The 22717-nt window shown below is 38.7% G+C and overlaps 1 protein-coding gene across 1 annotated transcript in view; it reads right to left on the bottom strand.

The window, feature by feature from the left end:
- LOC118203478 (uncharacterized) overlaps window positions 1-22717 on the bottom strand; it is a 102142-nt gene that overhangs the window by 60758 nt on the left and 18667 nt on the right. Inside the window, exons 3-4 of the mRNA XM_085808313.1 lie at window positions 18518-18579; window positions 18346-18406 (exon numbers count right to left, since the gene is read on the bottom strand). Of these exons, the coding sequence (XP_085664439.1) occupies window positions 18346-18406; window positions 18518-18579 (123 nt within the window). The remainder of the gene's footprint in view (window positions 1-18345; window positions 18407-18517; window positions 18580-22717) is intronic.

Raw genomic sequence — 22717 nt, 5'->3', positions numbered from 1 at the left:
ACTGGAGCATCCCTTGCATCTAGTTTTTGAGTGGCGAGAAAACTGCCCACGTGTTTGCCGTGCGTCGTGACCCGTGTCGCTGGAAAGGAGGGTCCTGGTAGTTGAGGGGCGAGGTACTGTCCCCAACACACTGCTTTGGCCTCTGCTTCAGCTAAACGGGAGGCACCTTAGTCGTCCTCACGGGTGTCAATCGGCTGGTCACTAGTCCTTGTGCCAGTGGCTTGGGGTCAAGCTCTCGGGAGTACCTGCTTTCGGGAAAGCCGACTGTGGGGCTTCAGTTTGTGTATAGGTCCGGCTAGCCCTAACACAGGAATCTGTGTTCCCTTGTTGGGCTCCGTGGTGGGCGGGGCCGTCGGACCTGAATCTTTATTCTTTCACTATGGCTTCTTCTCATATCTACTTAATAAAAGATTTTGAGGTAACTCCTGTCACTCAAGTCATTCCTGTAACTCAACCTAGTTCTGAAACTTCTACTGCTAAACCAGTCACTCAACCTAGTTCTGAAACTTCTACTGCTAAACCAGTCACTCAACCTAGTTCTGAAACATCTACTGCTAAACCAGTCACTCAACCTAGTTCTGAAACGTCTACTGCTAAACCAGTCACTCAACCTAGTTCTGAAAAGTCTACTGCAAAAAAATTACGTACAGATTCAAATAAAAAAAATCATAACAATAGTCCCCGTTTCCTAGTCATCTCTAGTCCTTCTGGCGAAATGCATAAGATGTCTCCTTTCGTAATAAACAAATATATCCTATCTTGTATTGGTGAGTCGAGAAATATAAAGCGTCTCCGCTCCGGAGACTTGCTTATTGATACAAACTCAGCCACCCAGTCTGCTTCTTTACTTCAGATAACTAAACTTGGGCAAGCGAATGTCACTGTAACACCACATATGTCACTCAACTATTGTCGGGGAGTAATCTCAGAATTCGACCTTCTGTACGTTTCTGAAGAAGAGATCGCTTCCGAGCTATCCGACCAAAATGTGTGCGGTGCTAGGCGGATCAAGATGCATAAAGAAGGTAAGTTGATAGACACAAAACACGTGATCCTTACCTTCAACACGCCTGATCTGCCTAAGAATATTAAGGCTGGATATCTAAATATTCCTGTAAGACCTTATATTCCGAATCCTATGCGATGTTTCCAATGCCAGCGTTTCGGCCATTCTAAGACGTCTTGTCGTGGCAACCTCACATGCGCCCGATGCTCACAGATTGGCCATGATTCTGAAAATTGTACAGCTGCGCCTCTTTGTATAAATTGCAAGGGTGAGCACCCAGCATTTTCACGCCTCTGCCCAAAATGGAAATTGGAAAAAGAAGTGCAGACTGCAAAGGTTACAAGGAACATCTCATATGCCGAAGCCAGAAGATTAGTCCAGAGCACACAGCTTCGACCAAATACATCATACGCCAGTGCTGTAAAATCATCTCGTACAGTCGCCACCCAAACATCAATAGGCACACAGACCCTACCAAATAAATCCCAACCATCTACATCCAACAAGAAAAAACGAAAATGTGACCCATATAGTACAAAAGAAAGAAACAGTTATTCAAAGTAAGCCCAAAACTACTACACATAAAATATCCAATAAAAATAGAAGTCGCAGCAATAGCTCTCTTGATGAGATGATTTCTGCATCTGCGGATTCAGACTTTATGGAAGTAGAAGAGGGTCTAGAAGTTCCCAGGCATCTACTTCCACGAAAAACAAAAGAAGAGCACAGAAAAAACAAAAACCATTCATAATGGCCACCCTCATGTCATGGAACTGTCGCGGTTTCCACCGAAATTTGCTTGACATGAATCTATTATAAATGCGTATCATCCTGTGTGCTTAGCTATACAGGAAACAAATCTGAAAGCAGAACACCATGCAAAACTTCGGAGGTTTTCTTTCGTCAGGAAGGATAACCTTGCAGGTGAGCGTGCCAGTGGAGGAGTAGGTCTCCTCTCCTCACTGGATTATCCCTCAAATGTACTTCCTTTGACGACATCCCTCCAAGTTGTCGCTACTCAAATAAATTTTGATATTGTTGTTTCATTTGTTTCTTTGTATTTGCCTCCAAATGAGCACATTTATCAGCAAGATTTAAATAATCTAATAGAGCAGCTGCCTGAGCCTTTTATCATAATAGGAGATTTTAACGGCCATAGTCCACTCTGGGGTAGCAAAGATACAAATTGCCGAGGAAGACAAATTGAGCAGATGATCGAAGATCACAGCCTTTGTCTCCTAAATAATGGGCAAGATACGTACTTCCATGAGCCTTCAAGGACATTCCACGCTCTCGATCTTGCCATCTGTTCACCATCTCTGTTGCCATTTTGCACTTTTAGTGTCGGAAATGACCTGTACAACAGCGATCATTATCCCATTTTTGTATCTCTTGCACGAAGAGGAGCAAACCCCATGTCGAGACTCCCTCGGTTTATACTGGACAGGGCAGACTGGGAACTCTTCTCTTCCATTGCAGAGCTCTGAGATCAAATGGTAGAAGATCGGCATATCGATGACGCTGTGGAAGCTGTTACTAATACTATTATTCAGGCAGGTATGCTTTCGATTCCTAGAACATCAGGAAAAATGCTTAAATATACGAAACCATGGTGGAATCGCGACTGTCATGAAGCACTGAAAAAACAGAAAAAAGCATGGGGTATTTTTCGTAGATATCCTACTCTGCGAAACCTCATAGCCTTTAAAAGAGCCAAAGAAAATGCACGAAAAGTAAGAAGGCAGAGCCAGAGGGATTCCTGGATTTCATATGTGTCCTCAATAACATCCTCTACGCCTAGTAAGCGGGTTTGGGAAAGAGTTCGAAAAGCATGCGGAATGTATAAAGACCACTCACTTTCCTTTCTGGAAAAAGATGGCCGAGTGATTAGCTCCATAGAAGAAATTGCAAATACTATTGGTGAGACATTTGCTGCCGCTTCTTCAAGCAGAAACTATTCACCTGCATTTCTCTCTATCAAGCAACACTCTGAAATAAATCCCATCGCATTCAACTCTTCCAAATCTGAGCCGTAGAATAGAGACTTTACTATGGTTGAATTAAGGAGAGCTTTGTTGCAGACACATAGGTCTTGTCCTGGTCTAGATGGCGTGTATTATCAAATGCTAAAGCATCTGTCCTATAAGTCACTGAGTGCCCTTCTCACACTTTACAATAGAGTGAAGGAGCGTACATTTCCCAGTGCATGGAGGAGAGCTGTAGTAATTCCTATTGGGAAGCCAGGGAAAGACCCGAGGAATCCCTCGAACTATCGGCCAATTGCCCTTACTAGTTGTGTTTGCAAACTGTTTGAAAAGATGGTAAACAGCCGCCTAGTCTACTTCTTGGAAAAGAATAATATTATATCGCCTTATCAAAGTGGTTTTCGAAAGGGGAGAACAACCGTAGATAACATACTCCTCCTAGAGACTTCCATTCGGAAAGAATTTGTAAGAAGAAGCCACCTTGTCTCGGTATTCTTCGACATTGAGAAAGCTTATGATAAGGCATGGAGATACGGTATACTTCGCAATCTTCACGAGAGTGGCTTGCGCGGCAATCTACCAATTTTCATACAGAATTTCTTGAACGCTAAAACTTTTCAAGTAAGGATTGGCTCTGTTTTTTCGGATGTTTTTCAACAGGAAGAGGGTGTGCCTCAAGGCTGTGTGCTTAGTGTAACGCTGTTCAGTTTAAAAATAAATTCTGTATTAAAAGAACTTCCTCATACCATCTTGGGATCACTATATGTAGATGATTTACAGATTAGCTGTCGAGGAGCAGACATGAGATACATAGAGAGGCAATTGCAGATGGCTCTGAATAAGATCCAAGCATGGTCAGACAAACAGGGATTTACTTTTTCGAAACAGAAAACTGTGTGCGTGCACTTTTGTAGGAAGCGTGGTGTCTATCCTGAACCTGAGTTATATCTAAATGGTACAATTATTCCAGTTGCGCCCGAAGTAAAATTTTTAGGAGTGACGTTCGACCAGAAATTGACTTTCCTTTCTCATGTTTATACCTGAGAAAGAAGTGTCTCAAAACACTAAATATTTTAAAAGTGTTGGCGAACACCTCCTGGGGTGCAGAGCGTTGCTCCATGCTTCGCATTTACAGAGCGCTTATCCGCTCTAGACTGGACTATGGCTCAGCTGTTTATGGATCCGCTCGCTCATCTGTTTTGTTAAAACTGGATCCTGTTCACCATCAGGGTTTGCGGATTTGTTCAGGAGCTTTCAGGACTTCTCCTGTACACAGCCTATATGTTGACTCTAATGAACCATCACTTTATCTGAGGCGTGAGCAATTGTCCCTTTTACAATATTTTAATATTTTATCCCAACCTGAACATCCCAATAAGCTGTGCTTACTCGATAATGAGTGTAACACATTATATGAAACACGTCCATCCTGTGTTCCTACTTTTCCTTTAAGAGTTCGCCCTGTCATTGAGGAACTTTCCCTCTCTGATATGTGCCCTCAAGCAGTACAGAATTTTGAAATTCCACCTTGGGAAAATTCACGGATTCAGCTCCTTGAGTTTTTCAAACATCACGTGAAGGCGAGCACTAACGAGATCGTTTACAGAGAACTCTTCGCTGTGCACAGGCACAGATATAGCAGTTATTATCCGATATACACAGACGGATCAAAGTCAAATGATTATGTGGGGATAGCTTTTGTATTTGAAGATTACATTGAGGGCAGATGCCTACACCATGCTTGCTCAGTCCTAACATCTGAACTAACTGCAATATATTATGCTCTTTTGTACATCTCGAAGCTCTGTCAGAAGAAGTTCATAGTTTATACAGACTCGTATAGTGCTCTTAAATCTTTGGAAGCTTTTCCCAACACTCAGAATCCTGTGGTAGTAGATGTCCTGAAAATTCATATAAATTTAACGATTCGCGGATATGAAGTCCTGTACTGCTGGGTTCCTGGACATACTGGAATAAAGGGAAATGAGCTTGCAGATATTGCAGCCAAATCTGCTGATGAACTGACTAGTCGCCTTATCCCTTTTAGAGATATCTGCTGTGTCATCAAGGGAAAAGTCCGGAAAAAATGGCAGCAATTTTGGGATGTTCAGCTTCAAAACAAGTTAAGACACGTAAAACCTAGAGTTGAGCATTGGGAATCAACCAAAAATCGCAAGGAGGAAGTTCTTTTGACTCGCCTCAGAATTGGTCACACTAGAGTCACACATAACTGTCTTCTCAAAGCTGAAAATGAGCCTGTTTGTTTTAATTGTAATGTTTGTTTATCTGTTCGTCATATTTTAATTGAGTGTCCATGTTTTAATAGTCTTCGCCAGAAATATTTTAATAGCTGTGACTTACCTCTCGACCGTTTAATCGGAAGAGAGGTCAATTGTAATTTATTTTATTATTTGAAAGAAACTGGCTTTTATCACCTAATGTAATTTGTTTTAAAGATTGTATCTTGAATTTTAAATGTGTGGTTTTAACTTGTGTTTATATGACTTCATCCTCTGGATTTGATACGTTTGTCTACTTGTTTTTATTTATTGTATTTTAAATTCATCAACTGTACTCACCCCATCACGTGTTTGGCGCACTATAATCATCTTTGGTTTTGCGCCATAATCTCTCACTCACTCACTCACTCACTCACTCAACAGACTACAAACAACAGGAAGAAAGAAAACCCAACCCGTACAGTACAAAATAAAGAAACAGTGATTCAAAGCAAACCCAAAACTGCCCTCAGGGGGCTCACTTTTGTGAGCACGGGTGTGGCAATCCCGAGGTAACCTAGCCCTTCAGGGGATCATCTTCTTGATGAGACGGGTGTCACAATCCTGGAACCCCAGTGATCTATCCTCTTTTCCGTCTCCTCTCCTCTTGGCTGGTACTTTTTCCCTCCACTTGTCCCTTGTGGTTTCTCTCTACGGAGTTTGGGCCTCATCACGAGATACTGGAACAGCCCTTGTCTCTAGTTCTCGAGTGGCGAGAAAACTGCCCACGTGTTTGCCGTGCGTAGAGACCCGTGTCGCTGGAAAGGAGGGTCCTGGTAGTTGAGGGGCGAGGTACTGTCACCAACACACTGCTTTGGCCTCCGCTTCAGCTAAACGGGAGGCACCTTAGTCGTCCTCACGGGTGTCAATCGGTTGGTAACTAGTCCTTGTGTCAATAGCTTGGGGTCAAGCTCTCAGGAGTACCTGCTTTCGGGAAAGCCGATTGTGGGGCTTCAGTTTGCGTATAGGTCCGGCTAGCCCTAACAAAGGAATCTGTGTTCCCTTGTTGGGCTCCGTGGTGGGCGGGGTCGTCGGACCCGAATCTTATATTTTTCAAACATGGCTTCCCTTTTTATTTTAAAGAAAGCCGAGTCAAATGATACCAACAAAGATATAGAAATTGTCGATAAATCTATTAACAAGAAGATCTGTGCTGATGAAAATACCAAAGATATTGAAGTTAGTGACAAATCCATTACAAAGAAGATCCGTACCGATGCAAATGCCAAAGAATCTGCTGATTGTCTGCGCTTTGTTGTTGTTTCCAGTGCCTCTGGAGAATTGCAAAAGATGTCTCCTTTCCTGGTCAGCAAATACATTCATTCCTGCGTAGGTGAGCCAAGGAACATAAAGCGTCTCCGTTCTGGAGACTTGCTCATTGATACCCTTTCGTCCACCCAGTCTGCTTCACTTTTACGTCAAACCAAACTTGGACAAGTAGCTATAACAGTGTCAGCACACAAAACACTTAATACCTGTAGAGGCGTGATCTCGGAGATCGACCTTCTGTGTGTTTCAGAAGATGAGTTCATTTCCGAGTTAGCTGACCAAAATGTCTGTGGTGCTAGCCGGATCAAGATGCGAAAGGAAGGTCAGTTGATTGACACGAAACACGTGATCCTGACCTTCAAATTGCCTGATCTGCCGAAGAACATAAAGGCTGGGTATCGTAACTGTCCCGTAAGACCATATATTCCAAACCCAATGCGAGACTTCCAATGCCAGCGGTTTGGTCACTCTAAGACATCCTGTCGTGGCACCCTTATGTGCGCCAGATGCTCGTTGGTTGGCCATGATAGTGAGAATTGCACCGCTGCGCCATTGTGTGTTAACTGCAAGGGTGATCACCCAGCATTTTCTCACTCTTGTCCAAAATGGAAATTTGAAAAGGAAGTTCAGACCATAAAAGTTTCCAGGAACATTTCATATGCCGAAGATCCCAAGGTACCCTAGCCCTTCAGGGGATCATCTTCTTGATGAGACGAGTGTCACGATACTGGAGCCCCAGTGATCTATCCTCTTTTCCGTCTCCTCACCTCTTGGCTGAAACGTTTCCCCTTTCCTTGTCCCTCGTGGTTTCTCTCTACGGAGTTTGGGGCTCGTCATGAGAGACTGGAGCAGTCCTTGCATCTAGTTTTCGAGTGGCAAGAAAACTGCCCACGTGTTTGCCGTGCGTGGAGACCCGTGTCGCTGGAAAGGAGGGTCCTGGTAGTTGAGGGGCGAGGCACTGTCCCCAACACACTACTTTGGCCTCTGCTTCAGCTAAACGGGAGGCACCTTAGTCGTCCTCACGGGTGTCAATCAGCTGGTCACTAGTCCTTGTGTCAGTGGCTTGGGGTCAAGCTCTCGGGAGTACTTGCTTTCGGGAAAGCCGACTGTGGGGCTTCAGTTTGCGTATAGGTCCGGCTAGCCCTAACACAGGAATCTGTGTTCCCTTGTAGGGCTCCGTGGTGGGCGGGGCCGTCGGACCCGAATTTTTTCTTTCCTCATGATGGCTAAACCTCAAATTTTTCTAATTAAGGATTTTGAAGTCACTTCAGTCACTCAACCGAATTCTGAAAAGTCTACTGCTAAACCAGTCAATGAACCTACTTCTGAAAAGTCTACTGCAAAAAAATTACGTACAGATACAAATGAAAAAAATCATAACAATAGTCCCCGTTTCCTAGTCATTTCTTGTCCTTCTGGCGAGCTGCAGAAGATGTCTCCTTTCATAATAAATAAATATATTCATTCTTGTATTGGTGAGCCGAGAAATATAAAGCGTCTCCGCTCCGGAGACTTGCTTATTGATACAACCTCAGCCACCCAGTCTGCTTCTTTACTTCAGATAACTAAACTTGGGCAAGCGAATGTCACTGTAACACCACATAAGACACTGAATTATTGTCATGGCGTAATATCGGAATTCGACCTTCTGTATGTTCCTGAAGAAGAGATCGCTTCCGAGCTATCCGACCAAAATGTGTGCGGTGCTAGGCGGATCAAGATGCGTAAGGAAGGTAAGTTGATCGATACGAAACACGTGATCCTTACCTTCAACACGCCTGATCTGCCTAAGAATATTAAGGCCGGATATTTAAATTGTCCCGTAAGACCTTATATTCCTAACCCTATGCGATGCTTCCAATGCCAGCGTTTCAGCCATTCTAAGACGTCTTGCCGTGGCAGCCTCACATGCACCAGATGCTCACAGATTGGCCATGATTCTGAAAATTGTACCGCTGCGCCTCTTTGTATAAATTGCAAGGGTGAGCACCCAGCATTTTCACGCCTCTGCCCAAAATGGAAATTGCAAAAAGAAGTGCAGACTGCAAAGGTTACGAGGAACATATCATATGCCGAAGCCAGAAGATTAGTCCAAAGCACACAGCTACGACCAAATACATCTTACGCCAATGCTCTTAAAAGATCTTGCACAGTTGCCACCGAAACATCAGTTATTATGCAGACTCCACCAAACAAAACTCATCAGACTACAAACAAGAAGAAAGAATAGCCAACACATACAGTACAAAATAAAGAAATAGTAATTCAAAGCAAACCCAAAACTACCACACGAAAACAAACAAATAAAAATAGAAGTTCCAGCAATAGCTCTCTTGATGGAATGGTTTCTGAATCGGCGGATTCAGACGGTATGGAAGTAGAAGAGGGTCTGGAAGTTCCCAAGCATCTACTTCCACGAAAAACCAAACAAGAGCACTGAAAGAACAAAAGCTATTCATAATGGCCACCCTCGTATCATGGAACTGTCGTAGATTCCACCGAAATCTGCTCGACATCAAAGCTATAATCAATGTTCATCAACCTGTACGCTTCGCAATACAGGAAACAAATCTAAAACAGGAACAACAAGCAAAACTTCGGAGGTTTTCTTTCGTCAGGAAGGATAACCTTGCAGGTGAGCGTGCCAGTGGAGGTACAGGTCTCCTTCCTCACTGGACTACCCCTCAAGTTCATTTCCGTTGACGACCCCCCTCCAAGTTGTCGCTACTCAAACAAATCTTCATATTGTTGTTTCATTTGTTTCTTTGTATTTGCCTCCAAACGAGCATATTGATCAGCAACATTTAAATAATCTAATAGAGCAGCTGCCTGAGCCTTTTATCATAATAGGAGATTTTAATGGCCATAATCCACTCTGGGGTAGTAAAGACACAAATTGCCGAGGAAGACAAATTGAGCAGATGATCGAAGATCATAGCCTTTGTCTCCTGAATAATGGGCAGAATACTTACTTCCATGAGCCTTCAAGGACATTCCACGCTCTCGACCTTGCCATCTGTTCACCATCTCTGTCGCCATTTTGCACTTTTGGTGTCGGAAATGACCTGTACAACAGCGATCATTATCCCATTTTTGTGTCTCTTGTACGAAGAGGAGCAAACCCCATGTCGAGACTCCCTCGGTTTATACTGGGCAGGGCAGACTGGGGACTCTTCTCTTCCTCCGCAGAGCTCACAGTGGAAATGGTAGAAGATGTGCATATCGATGACGCTGTGGAAGTTGTTACTAATATTATTATTCCGGCAGCTATGCTTTCGATTGCTAGAACATCAGGAAAAATGCTTAAAGATACGAAACCATGGTGGAATCGCGACTGTCATGAAGCACTGAAAAAACAGAAAAAAGCATCGGGTATTTTTCGTAGATATCCTACTCTGCGAAACCTCATAGCCTTTAAAAGAGCCAAAGCAAATGCACGAAAAGTAAGAAGGCAGAGCCAGAGGGATTCCTGCATTTCATATGTGTCGTCAATAACATCCTCTACGCCTAGTAAGCGGGTTTGGGAAAGAGTTCGAAAAGCATGCGGAATGTATAAAGACCACTCACTTTCCTTTCTGGAAAAAGATGGCCGAATGATTAGCTCCATAGAAGAAATTGCAAATACTATTGGTGAGACATTTGCTGCTGTTTCTTCAAGCAGAAACTATTCACCTGCATTTCTCTCTATCAAGCAACACTCTGAAATAAATCCCATCACATTCAACTCTTCCAAATCTGAGCCTTACAATAGAGACTTTACTATGGTTGAATTAAGGAGAGCTTTGTTGCAGACACATAGGTCTTGTCCTGGTCTAGATGGCGTGTATTATCAAATGCTAAAGCATCTGTCCTATTAGTCAATGAGTGCCCTTCTCACACTTTACAATAGAGTGTGGAAGGAGTGTATTTTTCCCAGTGCATGGAGGAGAGCTGTTGTCATTCCTATTGCGAAGCCAAGGAAAGACCCAAGAAATCCCTCATCGGCCAATTGCCCTTACCAGTTGTGTTTGCAAACTGTTTGAAAAGATGGTAAACAGCCGCCTAGTCTACTTCTTGGAAAAGAATAATTTTATATCGCTTTATCAAAGTGGCTTTCGAAAGGGGAGAACAACCGTAGATAACATGCTTCTCTTCGAGAAATCCATTCGAAAAGCTTTCGTAAGAAGGAGTCACCTTGTCTTGGTATTTTTTGACACTGAGAAAGCATATGATAAGGCATGGACATACGGTATACTTCGGGATCTTCACGAGAGTGGCTTCCTCGGCAACCTACCAATTTTTATTCAGAATTTCTTGAGTACTAGAACATTTCAAGTAAGGATAGGCTCTGTTTTGTCTGATGTTTTTGAACAAGAAGAGGGTGTGCGTCAAGGCTGTGTGCTCAGTGTAACTCTTTTCAGCCTAAAAATAAATTCTGTATTAAAACAACTTCCTCCCTCCATTTCAGGGTCTTTATATGTTGATATGTTGATGATAGCTGTAGAGGTGTGGATATGAGACATGTAGAGAGACAGCTCCAGATCGCCTGGAACAGGATCCAGGAATGGGCAAAAAGACAAGGATTTACGTTTTCGAAACAGAAGACTGTCTGTGTGCATTTTTGTAGAAAGCGAGGTCTCCATGCTGAGCCTGAATTATACCTTAATGGGTCTGTGATTCCAGTAGCATCTGAAGTAAAAGTTTTAGGGGTGATGTTCGACCAAAAATTGACTTTCCTTCCTCATTTCCTAAATTTGAGAAAAAAGTGTATAAAAATTTTCAATATTTTAAAAGTCCTGGCGAACACCTCCTGGGGTGCAGAGCGTTGCTCCATGCTTCACATTTACATAGTTCTTGTTCGCTCTAGACTAGACTACGGCTCAGCTGTTTATGGATCCGCTCGGTCTTCAGTGTTGTCAAAACTAGACCCTGTTCATCATCAGGCTCTACGGATTTGTTCTGGAGCCTTCAGGACGTCTCCTGTCCATGGCCTTTATGTTGACTGTTACGAACCATCACTCCGTTTGAGGCGTGAGGAGTTGTCTCTTTTACAGTATTTTAATATTTTATCTCAACCTGACCATCCTTATAACATGTGTATATGTGACAATAGCTGTGACCTTTTATTTGAGGCACGTCCATCCTGTGTGCCTTCTTTTCCTGTTAGAGTTCGTCCCCTCATTGAAGAATTCTCCCTGTCTCATATTTCCCCACAGGCAGTACAGCATTTTGAAATTGCACCTTGGGAATATGCACAAATCCACCTTCTTGACATTTTCCACAATTACGGAAAAACAACTACTAATGAGAGCATCTACAGACAAATTTTTGCTGAGCACAGGCATAGTTACAGGAGTTATGTTCCGATATACGAGGGCTATCCAGAAAGTAGATTACGTTTTGGAATAAAAAAATAAACAAAGTATAGGAAACAAATTTTATTATATACAGATGAAAGCCACACTCAAATACTACTTTTCTACATAGTCACCATACAAATTAAGGCATTTATCGTAGCGATGTACGAGCTTGGAAATTCCTTCGTCGAAAAATTCGGCCGCCTGCGCCTTCAACCACTTCGTTACCTCTTCTTGCAGCTGTGCGTCGTTATCAACACGCTGCATAGCCAGCCACTTCTTCATTGCTGGGAATAGGTGGAAGTCGCTCGGTGCCAGGTCGGGACTGTACGGCGGATGAGGAAACAACTCCCACTTAAAAGATTCAAGAACTTTACGAGTGACATTTGCCGTGTGGGGCCGGGCGTTGTCGTGAATCAACAAGATCTTAGAGCTCAACATTCCTCTGCGCTTGTTTTGAATTGCTCTTCTGAGTTTTTGGAGAGTTTGGCAATACCTTTGAGAGTTTATTGTAGTGCCTCTTTCCAGGAAGTCCACCAAAATTACACATTTTCTGTCCCAAAAAACAGTCGCCATGATCTTCCTTGCCGACATTGTTTGCATGCGTTTCTTGGGTTTTTGGGGAGAACTTGTGTGCCCCCACTGCATTGATTGCAATTTCGTTTCACAGTTCACATGTTTCACCCATGTTTCGTCACCAGTAACGATGCGATCGAGTAAAGAGTCACCATCCTTATGGTAAGCGTCCAAAAAGTTCAACGCTGCAGCCATTCGCTGATTTTTGTGGTCTTCTGTCAAGATTTTTGGAATCCATCTTGCACAAAACTTGTGGTAACCAAGCTTTTCGCTGATGATTTCGTGCAACAAACTTCGCGAAATTTGTGGAAAACTCAAAGAAAGTTCCGTTATTGTGAAATTTCGATTTTCACGGACTTTAGCATCGACTTTTTCGAGAAGTTCGGCGGTCACTATGCTGGGTCTCCCACTTCGATCTTCGTCGTGAACATTGGTTCGGCCATTTTGAAATCTTATGACCCACTGACGCACTCCACCTTCAGTGATAATGTTGTCCCCATACACTTCACGAAGCTGCCGATAGATTTCTATCGGTTTACAGTTTTTTGCAGTCAGAAACCTTATTACTGAGCGCACCTCGCAGCTCGCGGGATTTTCAATTAACGCAGACATTTCAAACCGTCACAGTATCTGAACGGAGCACAGCACGAATCTCTCACTAGCACGGCTAGATGCAGACTGAGCTGCGCAACGCTCTGACCCCAAGATGGCCGCGCTAGCCCCGCCCCTAGCGGACACAGACGGAAACGTAATCTACTTCCTGGATGGCCCTCGTATACAGATGGCTCTAAGTCAGCTTGCCATGTTGGCATGTCATTTATAATTGGTGACCACATGGAAGGCAGACGTTTACACGACGCTTCCTCTGTCTTAACCTCCGAACTGACTGCCATATATTATGCGCTTTTCTACATCTCAACGCTGCAACATCGAAAATTCATTGTATATACGGACTCCTACAGTGCATTGAAAGCTTTAGAATCCTTTTCTAGCACTGAGAATCCTGTGATAGTGGATGTTCTCAAGTTGAATATTAAATTGACATGTCGTGGATTTGAACTTCTGTACTGCTGGGTCCCCGGACATACAGGAATAAAGGGCAATGAGCTGGCGGACATCGCAGCGAAATCTGCTGTTGAAATGTCCGGCCGCCTCATCCCTTTTAAAGATATCTGTTGTGTCATAAAAAAGAAGATCCGAAAGAAATGGCAGCAACTTTGGGACATTCAACTTCATAACAAGTTGAGAAGGGTGAAACCTAAAATAGAGCATTGGGATACTACTAGCAATCGCAGGGAGGAAGTTCTTTTGACTCGCCTTAGAATTGGTCACAGTAGAGTGACACATAACTACCTTCTGAAAGCTGAGAACGAGCCTATTTGTGCAACTTGTAATGTTTGTCTTTCAGTTTATTACATTTTAATTGAATGTTCATATTTTAATAATCTTCGTGAGAAGTATTTTAATAGCTGCGACCTGCCTCTCGACCGTTTAATCGGAAAAGAGGTCAATAATAATTTGTTTCACTACCTCAAGGAAACAGGTTTCTATTATTTAATTTGATTTTTGTCCTGAGATTTTATGTTGGAATTTTAATTAATCAGATGTTTTAGGATTTTATATCTATACTGCATATCTCATTATCAAAGTTATAATCAGCATTTTCATCCCATCATTTAAATATCTTTTTACTTGCCTCGATTTTAAAAGTGTGCTGTTGTCTTTATATTTTTTCTTCCTTTAGTTTGTATGTTAAAAAAGAATCCTGTGTTTGGCGCATATGGCCATTTGAGCTTTGCGCCATAAGACTACTACCACCACCATCTCTTAGAGACATCCATTCGAAAAGCTTTTGTAAGAAGAAATCACCTTGTCTCAATTTTCTTCGATATAGAGAAAGCTTATGATAAGGCATGGAGATACTGTATACTTCGCGATCTTTACGAGAGTGGCTTGCGCGGCAACCTACCAATTTTCATTCAGAATTTCCTGAACGCTAGAACTTTTCAAGTAAGAATTGGCTCTGTTTTTTCGGATGTTTTTCAATAGGAAGAGGGTGTGCCTCAAGGCTGTGTGCTCAGTGTAACCGTGTTTACTTTAACAATAAATTCTGTACTAAAACAACTTCCTCCCACCATCTTGGGATCTCTATATGTTGATGATCTGCAGATTAGCTGTCGAGAAGCAGACATGAGATACATAGAGAGGCAACTGCAGATGGCTCTGAATAAGATCGAAGAATGGTCAAACAAACAGGAATTTACATTTTCGAAACAGAAAACTGTGTACGTGCACTTTTGTAGGAAGCGTGGTCTCCATCCTGAACCTGAGTTATATCTTAATGGTACAATTATTCCAGTTATGCCTGAAGTAAAATTTTTAGGAGTGACGTTCGACCGAAATTTGACTTTCCTTTCTCATGTTTTCAACCTGAGAAAGAAGTGTCTAAAAACACTAAATATTTTAAAAGTGTTGGCGAACACCTCCTGGAGTGCAGAGTGTTGCTCTATGCTTCACATTTACAGAGCGCTTATCCGCTCTAGACTGGACTATGGCTCAGTTGTTTATGGATCCGCTCGGTCATCTGTTTTGTTAAAACTGGATCCTGTTCACCATCAAGGTCTGCGGATTTGTCCAGGAGCTTTCAGGACTTCTCCTGTACAGAGCCTATATGTTGACTCTAACGAACCATCACTTTATCTGAGGCGTGAGCAATTGTCACTTTTGCAATATTTTAATATTTTATCCCAACCTGAACATCCCAATAAGCTGTGCTTACTCGATAATGAGTGTAACACATTATTTGAAAAATGTCCATCCTGTGTTCCTACTTTTCCTTTAAGAGTTCGCCCAGTCATTGAGGAACTTTCCCTCTCTGATATGCACCCCCAAGCAGTACAGAATTTTGAAATTCCACCTTCGGAAAATACACGGATTCAGCTCCTTGATGTTTTCAAACATCACGTGAAGGCGAGCACTAACGAGACCGTTTACAGACAACTCTTCGCTGAGCACAGGCACAAATATAGCAGTTATTATCCGATATACACAGATGGATCAAAGTCAAATGATCATGTCGGGATGGCTTTTGTATTTGAAGATTACATTGAGGGCAGATGCCTGCACCATGCTTGCTCAGTCATAACATCTGAACTAACTGCAATATATTATGGTCTTTTGTACATCTCAAAGCTCTGCCACAGAAAGTTCATGGTTTATACAGACTTGTATAGTGCTCTTAAATCCTTGGAAGCTTTTCGAAACACTCAGAATCATGTGGTAGTGGATGTTCTCAAAATTCATATAAATTTAACGATTCGAGGATATGAAGTCCTGTACTGCTGGGTTCCTGGACATGCTGGAATAAAGGGAAATGAGCTTGCAGACATCGCAGCCAAATCTGCTATTGAACCGTCCAGTCGCCTTATCCCTTTTAGAGACATCTGCTGTGTCATCAAGGGAAAGGTTCGAAAAAAATGGCAGCGATTTTGGGATGTTCAGCATCGCAACAAGTTGAGAAACGTCAAGCCTAGACTTGAGCATTGGGATTTTGCTGGAAATCGTAAGGGGGACGTTCTTTTGACTCGCCTCAGAATTGGTCACACTAGAGTCACACATAACTATCTTCTCAAAGCTGAAAATGAGCCTGTTTGTTTTAATTGTAATGTTTGTTTATCTGTTCATCATATTTTAATTGAGTGTCCATGTTTTAAGAGTCTTCGCCAGAAATATTTTAATAGCTGTGACTTACCTCTCGACCGTTTAATCGGAAGAGAGGTCAATTGTAATTTATTTTATTATTTAAAAGAGACTGGCTTTTATTATTGAATGTAATTTGTTTTGAAGACTGTGTCTTGAATTTTAATGTGTGCTTTTAACTTTTGTTTATATGACTTCATCCTCTGGATTTGGTATATTTATCTACTTGTTTTTATTTATTGAATTTTAATGTCATCAATGGTAATCATCCCATCTTGTGTTTGGCGCGTCATAATCATCTCTGGTTTTTGCGCCATAATCACTCACTCACTCACTCTTAATTTAAATTATACTTTATATTTACTTACCTTTTACCTTTCTTACACACACACACACACATATATAACTAGTAAAACTGCACATTATTAAATCCAGATAATTGTGTAAATTTGCATGTTTTTTAATATATATGGTGTGAGCAAAAAATATCTTGCAAAAATGTAATGGCAGCCTAATGGGACCAAAATAAGTAGTTGTTTTTTCTTTTTTTTTTTTAATGGAATGCATGTGTGCCAAAATTACACTAAGGTGACATGGCTCTGTTGAATGTTAGGTAAAAGAGGTTTTTCTCATGTAAATCATCATTTCCCATGCAGATTTCAAGTGGTATGCAGCTACAAATGCAGAGTTCACCAACATGTATTTTGTCTATGGAGCTGCAGACAGAAATGCAGAACTACTCAAACGAGGTTGACAGAATGATCACCTCTGCTCCCCTTTCCACCTCAGCCCTGTAGATAAAATGCATCTTGTCAAGTTCCATATTCATAGTGACCCCAAAAAATTGAAATCTGCACAGAAAATTATTTATGCAGTAAACCAATTATACCTACCCATCAGATCTCGACAAATCTTTGTAGCATCTCAATACGTTATTCCTGCATTGCATCATAACATGCTCATTTTGATCCCTTCTGCCTGCGTTTATATTTTTGAATCATCCTGTATATACAGCCAATCCTTAATGCCTTTACATGGACTTTATTTTCGCAACCATTGGTCAAAGACCAGTAGCTCCATTTTTAAAAATGCTTTAAATGACACAAATATTCAAATTATGATATTTTTAAATGTACAAAATTAATTTTACAAACATTATGAAGTATAACTTTAAATATGGTTTCACGGCCTGCATACTTACATTTATAAATAGTTTATGGTCATTTCGAAAAGTAAGACACAAAAGGTTCGAAACCCATATGAGAAATATTGACCAAGCTAATTAATTTCGAAGTTGGGATTTTTTTTTTTTTTTTTTTTTTTTCAGTTTCACTTAACATATTGCTCTCCACAAGTGTCAGTTAAAATATTATAATTTAAGGTTCCCCCATTTAATGTCACTCAGTGGTATTCCTTTGTGATTTACAAGAGCACTGCATTCTTTAATTTATATTTTTTTTAAATTTTGTTACAGCTGGTATGATGAAAGCATTTTAACATTAGTAATTTACAAGTTTTTAAATGCTAAAAATATATTAATAATATTTGCTTGCAATTTTATTATTTTAGGATCGTAATAGTCTACCAAAAATTCATTGGACTAGAATTTTCCCTTTTTCCAATTACTGCAAATATTATTTCAATATGACTATGTACCAAACTTACAGTCTCCCATTATTTTCTAGAACATGAATTCTACAAGAGTATGAGTAAAATTCTTTTTTGAAACTGTTTTTTCAAAATCTTTTACAACAGTCTATGTACTAGTAACTTAATCTGTTCACATCAGAAACTGTTTTCTAAACTGACACTTCATTTTTAGTTACATACAAATTTTAACATTTCACTCTTCAATTTGTGTACACCTGAATTTTATGAAAATATGATCTCAAACTCTAAAATTAAATATATTACTCACATTTTTTCATATGGGAGTCAACCTCTTTGTGTTTTGTTTATGATAATGAGTATAAATTCCTACTAAATGCAACTACAGAGAGCACTGGACATTCATTACTGTCTACAACCAATGGTTGTTAAAATCAAGCTCAGGAAAAGGACATTTATATACATGCCATATATAATAAAATTGAATATTATGCATCCCAATTTTATGTCCTAGGAGAAAGACATTTATGTTTCAAAAAGAATTTCCTATCATGAATGAAACTAAAATGAAACAAATTTACACTCACTTTACTTAGGGGCTGTTTACTTCCATTAGCAGCACCACACTTTGATAGAGTGGAATTTAACCTAGAAAAATAATTATCTTTTCACTTGATCCACACATTTTATGAAATGTAATATTAAAATAACCAATTATAAATAAAAAATAATATAAGACAAATAATAAATGGATGTTACTTCTGCGCAAATTTCAATTCTGTGGGAACAGGAGTATCATTTTCATATTTTCCTTGAAGTGCCTACAAAAATATATGCATTTAATAAAATGCTACAAAAGAAGTATTATAGTAGATTTTCTTTACTTCTTAAAGTGTACTAAGATACAGCTTACAGACAGAAGGTTTATGGTAAATATAAAGTGACCACACGTCCCAATTTTGGTAGGACAGTCCCGCTTTTTAGAGGACTGTTCCACATCCCGCTGATTTTTTAAAATGTCTCGCTTTTTAGAAAATATCTGCATTTCTTATTTTAAATGTACTATTGTAAAAATATGTTACCTATTATTTATTAATTATTATAGTGAATATAAAGAAATAAAATATACATAAATAAAATAAACACATAATATGCATGCAGAGTAAACTAAATTAGGTGATGTAGCGAGTTAGATTTACTCGGTGGTGATCGATTATTGTCGTTACATCTCGTCAAAGAATATGTTTTGTTATGAATGAAAGCTTCACCAAAGCAGGAGTGGCTCCATCATATTGTAGAGGGAAGCACTTGAGCATGTGTGAAATAACTGTCGAAGAAAATTCAACCTTAATACCATTTTGTGCATGTGCAGAACAGTTGTTGAAACATAGTCAAAGGTCACGTTTGTGAAGAGTTCATACTTCTGTGACACCATTTTTTCCTCCATCTGTATCGAAATAAATCAAATCCGTGTTGTTCCCTTCTTAATGCAGGTAAGTGCGGACTGCCATTAGACAGCATGGTTTGTTGTTTTCAATTTAATGTTCGACTCATTATTCGATTGATGAAGGAAGGGCAATAGTTGCCACAGTGTAATGGTCAATAAGGTACAATTTAGTACTCTTTTTTAGCCTTTATAGCATTTACCCATAAGATAAAAGATGAGTAAAAAAAGAGAATGTGAATTTAATGACGAGCTAAGCAGAGAATTTCCATTTATAAAAAAAACCAAAATAGACTATATGATACAGTGATAAATGTAACACTGAATTTTTGGTCTCACATGGTGGAAAAAACGATATTATTAAACATCTAGTGACAAAGAGGCACAGAAGATTTTTGAATAATGCCGCTTCCTCTTTTAAAATGGAAGTGTTTTTGCAGTGCTAGCTTTGGCAACACAGAGGAACAGCTAGCATTAGCTGAAGGGCTATTTGCTTTCCACATCATAAACCACTATCAAAATTTCAGATTGAATATAAAAGAATTCTTGGTTACAGCAAAACATGATGGTTAGCTCTTTTACCAGCTGTAGAAAATATTTTTAAAATATATGAACCATTAAAATCATACTTTTTATCACAAGATAAATGTCCAAGAATATTGCAGCTCTTTATTGAAAATGTCATATCATAAATTTAGCTTCAGTTCATCCACAACCAAGCTATATTATTTCCCAATGCTGTGAAAATTATTGAAGAGGACAAAATTTCAGTTATGGAAGTATCAAATGAAATAAATAATTTAAAACAAAACTGTGAGAAAGAATTGACAAGGATTATATTCCTTTAGTTATTCGAAAGGACATCACTAGGTTGGAAGAACAAGGTGCCATTAAATGACCAGATTTTCTAAAAGAAGTCAGAAATTTTTATAGCTGCTTGGAATATCTTGAAGAATGGACAGTTCAATTCGAGGATACTAAAAATTTTCATTGGGTGACATTAAAAAAGGGAGATTTTATGGAAATATGTGGAATAATCTTTTGAATATATTAGTATATTCAAAAGCAATTATAACTTTCATATTCAATTATATTAGCATATTCAAAATCAATATTTTGAATATATTAGTATATTCAACAGCTTTATTAATTAGCAATAACTAATAATAAATACATTTTCATATATTTATAGACAAGTATATGAATGTATACAATAAAAAATATTTTTTTAATTATTGGTCTGCTTTCATAACTAAATTATAATTCTCATTTTATCCCATTTGTCCCACTTTGTCTCAATGAAAATGTGGTCACTTTAGCTAAATAGGACTTCTAATACATCTTCAATTTAAAAAAAAAAAAAAAAACTAACTCTTTTTATCCATATTATGCAAATATTCATCCGTATTACACCTTTTTATCCATATTATACATCTATACTCTTTTATCCTCCCACTATCTTGAATTCTGCTTTGTTCCCAATATTTTCAGTACAATTATTCAGGTGAAATGCAGGCTAAAGATTACTCCAATTATTTTTTACTACGAACAATATTAAGGCAATTTAATTATTGACAGTATCAACCCCTTGCTTCCGTACTGTATAATGCACTGGCAAAAAAATTGAAAATGTAAGCACGAAATTCCCAGCTTTGGAAGTTACGCATGAAATACAGAAATAATGGAAGGGGGAGGGAATATAGTAGATGAATAGTATGAAAAAAGCTTTCAGAAAGCAGAAAATGAAACTTTAAAAAATAAATAAATCTATCTAAGTGGTCTATGACAGATTTTATTTTTTTTAACTTCACACATTAGAATTGGTAACAAGAAAACAGAAAGAAGCTCAGCATTTACAGCAAATATACTATTATAAATATTTATAAATGTGCTTATAATATACGTATAACGATCATAATAAATGCGAATATGAACTGACCATGCAGAATGAGAATGCAAATTATTAAAATCTTGGATAGAAGTTAAGCTGCATACAGAGACATGTCTATAATCTGTGCGTACAGGTACTGAGAGGAAAAAGAATGTGGAATATACGGAATTTTCTACTCATTCACAATTCTTTGACCAATAGAACAACATGCACTTGTCTGTACAAATAAGTATTATTTTTTAAGAAATATTCACAAAATTTTCTATGCAATATTTTATGTTATGCAATGCAAAAATATGCAATGCAAAGAAAGGGGAGAAAAGCTATTTCCTGAAGTATGAATCAGCATCTTACACTCCAGAATAGGAAGAAAAGTTGTTTATAAGCTTTGATACAAAAGAAAATGTGTGTTTGTTAAGGGGGGGGTAACTCTAAACACAAAAAAATAAGCACTAAAAACAAAAAATAAGTAAGCAACCAATAAAGGCTTCTACAACTTATTTTCAAATATATGCACTTGTAAGGTTCGCTGTGCACCCTGGCCCCTATTTTCATAAACTTACACTTATTAAAATGACATTTATATTATTAAAGAATGTAAGAAAGCAAAATATCATAAATTATAAGCTAATATATACCAAGTGACAAAAAATCTCATGACTGGATAAAGCCGGTCATGGTGCTCCGAGGGTTAATCCACGGTCAACTGGAGAACATGGCCTGGTTAGCTATACAGTGACGTCATGAAAGGCTTCCGATTCTTCCGTGACTTTCTTTGCTTCAGTTTTGAATGTAGGCATTTTGTTCAATGTTTAAATTCTTTTGTTTTTAAGGCGTAATAATAAAATTTCCAAAGAATTACAGAAAAAAAGTATATAAAAGGTCATTTATTCATTTACAGTTAAAATTAATAGCTAAATAAGTATTATTTTTTTTAGAAATATTCACAAAATTTTCTATGCAATATTTTATGTTATCTTATACAATTATTTTTATACTGTATAGTAATAATTTTTAGGATATGCTGGCAACAAACGTTTTGAATTAAGTAAATAAAAAAAGCTGTTATTTATTAACATAATAAATTTTGATTATTCATACTTCCACTAAAGTAAATAGAATTATTTAAATAATATTACTAAAAATATGATTATAAAATTTACTTCTGATTTTATTGATCCAAAATTTTGCAGGTTTAATTTCGCAGAAGTGAAAGAAAGGGGAAGGAAAGAATGAAAAGTTTTATGGTATAAATAATTCACTCATGAAAAATCAACATTATTTAGCAAATTAAAAAACATAAAAAATTATTTTTGTATTATCTTATTACAATATAATTATTTATTAATCATTATTAATTTTAATCTTCAGAAAAACTTGAATGAGCGATTAATAATACATCCAATGCCTTACTACAAATATTTCAGAGCTTTCAAATAGTATGCAAATTTATTTTTTAATTCATTTAAATTATTATCTAATAAACTGAACAACAGATGAAACCTGAACACAACTATACATAGAATAAACCAAAATTTCTGTCTATTTAGCAAATATGCAGCAAGTTATACAAGTATATTTGAAGCAATAATTAATCACAGATGACAATTTATTTTGAAAAACC

Source organism: Stegodyphus dumicola, chromosome X1 (assembly GCF_044657685.1).
Source record: "Stegodyphus dumicola isolate Sdum_Otavi_A_Nest chromosome X1, ASM4465768v1".
NCBI classification, from domain to species: domain Eukaryota; kingdom Metazoa; phylum Arthropoda; class Arachnida; order Araneae; family Eresidae; genus Stegodyphus; species Stegodyphus dumicola.
The sequence above is the reverse complement of the archived record's forward strand: the minus strand, read 5'-3'. Positions and strand labels throughout refer to the sequence as shown.